The sequence below is a fragment of the Uloborus diversus genome, chromosome 10 (genome assembly GCF_026930045.1).
Source record: "Uloborus diversus isolate 005 chromosome 10, Udiv.v.3.1, whole genome shotgun sequence".
NCBI lineage: Eukaryota > Metazoa > Arthropoda > Arachnida > Araneae > Uloboridae > Uloborus > Uloborus diversus.
In genome coordinates this window covers 21,137,421-21,144,969 of record NC_072740.1, presented here as the reverse complement: position 1 = coordinate 21,144,969, position 7,549 = coordinate 21,137,421, and the positions used below count along the sequence as shown (strand labels likewise).

General features: G+C 39.2%; 1 protein-coding gene across 1 annotated transcript in view; it reads left to right on the top strand.

Annotated features, from left to right (window-relative positions):
* Window positions 1–385: 385 nt before the first annotated feature.
* The window catches only part of LOC129231681 (cadherin EGF LAG seven-pass G-type receptor 3-like), a 153,168-nt gene continuing 146,004 nt past the window's right edge, over window positions 386–7,549 (top strand). Inside the window, exon 1 of the mRNA XM_054866044.1 lies at window positions 386–425. Within this exon, the coding sequence (XP_054722019.1) occupies window positions 386–425 (40 nt within the window). The remainder of the gene's footprint in view (window positions 426–7,549) is intronic.

Sequence of the window (7,549 nt, the reverse complement as noted above, 5' to 3'; positions counted from 1 at the left end):
TAGTAACAATAATGACATATTTTGAGATAGTTCAAATAGTATTTTTGAAATGTAGTGCAAGAACCTCATAAATAAAGCGCAACTGCACTCCTGTTTGTGAAAACTACAACACCATGAAGGAAGCATCATAGTTGAATGAAATTTAATACACAGTTGAGTGGTAATGGTACAAATAAATGATTAGATTTTCAAACCAAACAAACAATAAAAAAGAATTAGAAATTAGTATTTTGTGTGGCCACCACGCGCCGCAATAAGAGCTGCTACACGACTCGGCATGGAGTGAAACAAAGTTTGAATATCTGCCTGCGGAAGAGTATTCCATATTGTTCGTATGCGCAACCAAAATCCCACACATGTTCAATCGGTGACATATCCGGGGAATATGCAGGCCAAGGAAGAAGCTATACCTGCTGCGAATCCAGGTAAGATTTGACAGTCCTGGCGACATGTGGACGGGCATTATCCTGCTGGAATGCAGCCCCTGGCAATCCTTGCAGGAAAGGAATAGCTTGGGGCTGTAAAACTTCGTTTATGTATTGGGTACTGTTCGAACTGCCCACAATTCGTAGCAATTGTGATCGTCCATGATATGCTATGGCACCCCAAACCATAACTCCGGGTGTTCGTCCACTGTGGCGTTCGATAATGCACTCCGGAATGTGCCGTTCAGCGGCATAGCGCCTGACACGAATTCGGCCATCATGGTGCCACAAATTGAAGCGGGATTCGTCAGAAAAGACAACCTGCTCCCAATCAGCACGCCAGCTCCTATGCACATTGGCCCATCGAAGCCGCAGGCGGCGATGGTTTTGCGTGAGAGGAATCCTGTATAAAGGAATCTTTGCGTGCAGCCCATGCTGCAGCAGACGTCTTCGAATTGATGAAGCACACAATGAAACACCTGTAGCTGTTAACCACTGTGCTGCCAATTGTCTAGAAGAAACTGTGCGACCGTCAGCGCCATACGCACCAGGTGTCTGTCATCGCGAGCTGACGTCACATTTCGGGGTCCTCTCCCGGATTTCCGAGCTGTCCGACCCTCGTCTGTCTACGGCTTCCAAAGACGCATGATTATGCTGCTGTTACGCTGCACACGAGCGGCTACTGCACGATAAGACAATCCAGCTTCACGAAGGCCGACGATTCTGCCCTGTTCAAACTCCGAAATTTGCTCAAATTTCGCTTTCTTTCGTCGAAGAGGCATAGTAAAGATTCAGTTAACGTTTACTCTAGCATATAACCACAGATAACCATACTCTCTACAGCCATCTATTTATATTCGGTTTGATCCGCCGTTCAGATGGCGCTGCTCAGCATACGCATGCGCTACCGGTCTGCAATTCTAATCATTTGCATATCACTTTACATTTCCTGCAATTTTCAGCTCACTCGCGTAAGTCCTTCGTGGTGTTGCAATTTTCACAAACAGGAGTGTATTTAAAACTTGCACTTCTTGTTCATGAAACAGAGAAGCAATCCTAGATGTTCTTGAAAAATACCTATTATTAAGAAAAGTTCAATCAGTGGTAAAATTTAGATATCATTATAGTAAAACTTGAAATATAGTTTTTCAATGTGATATCTTACTTTTAATTTTTAAAATCGCTGTCCCGAAAAATCACGTTTTTTGAGTTACGTTGTTGAAAGGAGTGAGCGAAATGTTCTTGTTTGATCAAGATTTTCGGAACCGTAGAAGCCAACACTGTCAAAACTACGGGTGCCTTTGAAAAGCTATTTGGCTCCCTCGGGTGAAATCACGGTGCCTCAGGGTGCAATGGAGGCTAGGAAATGTGATCAAGGTGAATGACACTAATAAATGTGAAGACGGACGTCCTAAATGCAAGGGTGACACGTTGGCGCATGCGCTCTCCGCTTTGACATCGTTAGACCACACTCAATGGTGGACGCAGGAAGTAACTACGTAGATGCACTTTCCCATTGAATGAAGTTCAGAATTGGATTAAAACTCATAAGTTTCTGCGATTTACTCTTCAAAATTTCGCGCAAGTACAGGCATTTGTTCATAGTGTAGCTTTTAAGGCTTTCGAACATATTTAAAAGTACTTAAAATACACCACCAGCTCAGTTATTCCATTCGAGGACTGCAGTTTCGTGCTTTTTAGCACTCATCAGCCCGGAATAGGAATCACATGAGCTGGTGTCGAAAAATCTCTTAAGGGAGCCAAGAGAGCCAAACAGACTGGTAGCTAATGCAGAATAAGCAAACCAGATGAGCGACCGCAGCAATGGTGCGGTTCAACTCAAAGATTGATGGCAAAGCTAAGATATTTTGTAGTAAGTTACCGCCCAAAAGCCAGGGATAAGGCAGAAAATACTTAAAATACACCACCAGCTCAGTTATTCCATCCGAGGACTGCAGCTTCGTGCTTTTTAGCACTCATCAGCCCGGAATAGGAATCACATGAGCTGGAGGCGAAAAATCGCTTAAGGGAGCCAAGAGAGCCAAACAGACTGGTAGCTAATGCAGAATAAGCAAACCAGATGAGCGACCGCAGCAATGGTGCGGTTCAACTCAAAGATTGATGGCAAAGCTAAGATATTTTGTAGTAAGTTACCGCCCAAAAGCCAGGGATAAGGCAGAAATACTTAAAATACACCACCAGCTCAGTTATTCCATCCGAGGACTGCAGCTTCGTGCTTTTTAGCACTCATCAGCCCGGAATAGGAATCACATGAGCTGGAGGCGAAAAATCTCTTAAGGGAGCCAAGAGAGCCAAACAGACTGGTAGCTAATGCAGAATAAGCAAACCAGATGAGCGACCGCAGCAATGGTGCGGTTCAACTCAAAGATTGATGGCAAAGCTAAGATATTTTGTAGTAAGTTACCGCCCAAAAGCCAGGGATAAGGCAGAAATACTTAAAATACACCACCAGCTCAGTTATTCCATCCGAGGACTGCAGCTTCGTGCTTTTTAGCACTCATCAGCCCGGAATAGGAATCACATGAGCTGGAGGCGAAAAATCTCTTAAGGGAGCCAAGAGAGCCAAACAGACTGGTAGCTAATGCAGAATAAGCAAACCAGATGAGCGACCGCAGCAATGGTGCGGTTCAACTCAAAGATTGATGGCAAAGCTAAGATATTTTGTAGTAAGTTACCGCCCAAAAGCCAGGGATAAGGCAGAAATACTTAAAATACACCACCAGCTCAGTTATTCCATCCGAGGACTGCAGCTTCGTGCTTTTTAGCACTCATCAGCCCGGAATAGGAATCACATGAGCTGGAGGCGAAAAATCTCTTAAGGGAGCCAAGAGAGCCAAACAGACTGGTAGCTAATGCAGAATAAGCAAACCAGATGAGCGACCGCAGCAATGGTGCTGTTCAACTCAAAGATTGATGGCAAAGCTAAGGTATTTTGTAGTAAGTTACACTCCAGCTCATGTGATTCCTTTTCCGGGCTGATGAGTGCTAAAAAGCACGAAACTGCAGTCCTCGGATGGAATAACTGAGCTGGAGGTGTATTTTAAGTATTTCTGCCTTAGCCCTGGCTTTTGGGCGGTAACTTACTGCAAAATACCTTAGCTTTGCCATCAATCTTTGAGTTGAACCGCACCATTGCTGCGGTCGCTCATCTGGTTTGCCTATTCTGCGTTAGCTACCAGTTTGTTTGGCTCTCTTGGCTCCCTTAAGAGATCTTTCGCCTCCAGCTCATGTGATTCCTATTCCGGGCTGATGAGTGCTAAAAAGCACGAAACTGCAGTCCTTTGATGGAATAACTGAGCTGGTGGTGTATTTTAAGTATTTCTGCCTTAGCCCTGGCTTTTGGGCGGTAACTTACTACAAAATATTTAAAAGTGTTTCAAAGATACGTTGATTCTTCAGTTATCCGTTATGTACATTTGCTATTTCTATCGTGCATAAATTTTACCTAAAAATAGCTATCAGCACTGATAAGTAACATTTAATAATCAAAACGCTTAAATTAGATGATATTTGAAATTTTTTTTCAACTATTAATTTTGAATATGTGGTTTTACTTGCTTGTATTGTCAGGGGATCTTGTGGATTTATTGATTTAGAGATTTATTGTTAACAATATGATGCACTCAGCAAGTGAACGGAAATTCTAACGATGCTGCGTATAAACAAAACATAAGAGTACGAAAAAAAAAAAAAGCGGTTTGAAAAAGAAATTCCTTCTCCGTTTCGATTTTTTTTTTTTTATAATTATCTCGTGTCTAAGTTAACTAGCTTTCCTCGGCGTTATTGCTTGAAGCCAGGGTTGCCAACTGCTCCACATTTTGCGGAGTTGCTCCTTAAAAATGGCGAAACTCCGCGGCTCCGCAAAGAAGTTATTTAGCTCCGCATTTCCCGCCCGAATGTTTTCAAGCTCATATTTTGCTATTTTGTCATGGCAAACATGTAAATATGTGAAATTAAAGATGCTTATACTCAAAGACTGAAATATTATTTGAGGCTGTTTTATTAATGTAAAAATAATTGTTTCTTACTAGTGCTTGAAACGATTTATTACAGCTCAAAAACAATTTTTGATAATAGGTTTTAATTATCTTCATTGATTTTTATAGAAAACACTGAACTGCTCAGCAAAATTTTAAATTGCTCCTCAAAACCACCACAGATGCTCCTCAAATTATTCATCCAAGTTAGGCATCCCTGTTGAAGCGAATGACTGAGCTTTTTTCGTCACTAGTAAGAATGAAATCGTTAGAGTTTGTTTTGGCTTTTAATCTCTCGAAAAACTTCACATTGAAAAAAAAAAAAAAACTGCTTATTTATCGTCTATACGGACTGCAATATAATTTAATACTTCTGGTTGTTCCTGCAAATGATTTACAAATACCTACGCTCTTCATTTTCGGTACGATCGTGCTGCAGTAAATGTCAATAACATATTAAAATTACTGAGCAATTCAAGTAGATGTACGAAAATTAGTGCACGAACAGACAAATTAAAGTGATAAACACTTCTAAACTATGTTGAAAAGTTGAAATGCAATCAAATGCCTGAAATTACAAGTTTTAATCATTTTCAGAGCAATTCAATGTGGAAAATGTACTAAGAATTAGATTTTTACAACTCAAAACAATAAATAATAATTTTCCCAATTGTATCCAAAAATGCACACAACACGGAAGGGGGGGGGGGGGAACAGGAAACAGAAAGGGTGCCAATGTTCTGCCACACGGTTCCATTTTTCACCGCGGTGCACGCTGGGTTGAGGGTGCCCGTTTTTCGCCCGTGTTAAAAGTGCAATTTCAGCACCGTATAGAGGTGCCGCTGGTGAACAAACTTTTCACCCTTGAAAGGTGCCAAATGCAACCTGTAGTTTTAACAGCGAATATTTCTACTCCTTTACGTTTCACTTAAGCAGTATTTATAGTTTATAACATTCATGGACGGGGGAAGTGTGTTCAAAAACATTTATTCATTACTATGGTGGGAAACGTTTTGTGTCGAGTATATAATCCGTAAAATGAGGTATTAGTTCTTCATCTATAGAAAAACCACAGGTTCACGCACTTGTGAAGTATTTTTGATGTAAATAAACTTTGTAGCATTTTTTCTTTAAATAAGGGGTTAAGAGGTTGCCCATTTACGTATAGGGAAACTTGGCTCTTGGTTGAGGTGACAAATCTAGTAGAGCGCAAAGTTCCGGTTAAGAAAACATATTTTTAAGGTTAATCAAATTTGCAGGTGCAAAAAACCAGTTCAGTTAAACTCGCCCGAATGCAAAAACAAAATTGCATTAACTTTTTACAAACACACACACACACCCACAAAACAAAAAAGTTAAATCGTTATACTTTTTATACTATGCTACGAATTGCATTTTCTAACCCTTGCATATAGGAGTATTTGTATAAAAAAAACGGACAAGATTATTTGATACGTTTTTTTTTGTCATATACTGCATTTAAACATGCTACTCGATCACAATAAGGTGTTTATTTGAAAAAAAAAAGATATTTCTTAGAAAATAGTTTTCGCTGTCCTATTCAATAAACTCATCGCGATTGAATGATTGCTCTTCTAGGATTTATTACTGCGTGCTTGCGATCATCATGTTTACTGCTTCTGGTGAAAACGACTCAGTTTTTTAGAGCTTGCCTCGGTCTACTACCACTTCTTCAATACTGCGAACACGACGCACAACGCACAAGCACACAATCTGAAATTTTTGCAATAAATGTCTCTCTTTAAACAGAAATCTTATTGCCCAACATGCCCATTAAGATGGTTCAAAAATACATGTAAAAAAAAAAGTTTCTCCTAGATACCAGGGACTCAATATTTTTAGACTTGTGGATAGCAATATACTGGAAGAAGTTTAGCTTCCTATTTCAACCGAAAGAGAGTACACGATCCCCTCCCCCAAACTTCATCAGTATGGGGAGGGGGGTTAAAACATGCATTGAAATGAGAAACAACGCTACATATTATAATATACTCGAATATTAAGCATATACATTGCAATAAAATAATTATTTATAATAAAACAGCTGGTGAAATTAAATGCTTCTAAATTTGTGACATTTTCTATGGTACGGCTAATTTTAAATTGAGGGGTCATTGAGCACCGTCTTAGGAGTCATTTTTTTTTTAAAGCTGGACACTTTTGATAGTTGATGTCTTAAATTTTATTAAAAATTTCAGGATGTGTTAGTGGTGCTATGATAAGAAAAAGTGAAGTTTCTTTTTCTAAAAAGCTGATTTGTTTGTCCTTGAGTAGAGGTCAAAATTTAAGGTCGTGAAAAAAAAAGAGCTAAATATACGACTGCTTTGCTTCAATTCTTTTAAATGTGGATACTACTTAATACTAGGTACATTCTAGTATAAATATTTTGGTGACTCACTTATGGCTTTGAGGGCAAAGGTCAATTGAAAATGCAATTTTTTAAACTTCTTTTTGCCTTGTTTGGTCCCGGATATCTGCTAAAGCCGTAAGTTACCCTCGGAAATAAGTATATAATTAACTACTCACCATAGTATAGTACTAAGAAAAATATAAAACAGTTTTCGTTTATCTTGGCTTTAGTAGTTAAACGGTCTCAAAGTCGATGATTTTTTAAAAATGGCCAAGTTTAGAGGTCAATAACTTTGATCACGAAGGGTCAACAACTTTGAGACACAGCTGTAGTTATAGTCCAAAGGTGTAGTTTAAGGTCCAGGTTAGAAACCCATGGCAAGTAATCAACTTTTTTAATTACGCGGTCTCAAAGTTGAACATTTGAAACAACAAGAATCAACGTTTTAGGTCAATTACTCTATAACGCCTGAGTCAATAGCTTAGAGCAAGAGCTGTAATTATGCTCTACGTGGTGTAGTTTTAGACTCATGTTAGAAAATCATGAGATCTAATAATCTGACTTAATTAAACGGTCTCAAAAACGATAATTTCAGTATAAAAGAGCGTTTTTTCATGAGTTTATATGCGTGCTACTCAAAATCTTATGAGCTCAAACTCACATAAATACACTGTAAAAAAAATCCGGAAACGTTTCTGAGTATATCGTGCAGCTGTGGTTCATGAAAGTTTAAAAAACGTTTCTGAGTATTTCGG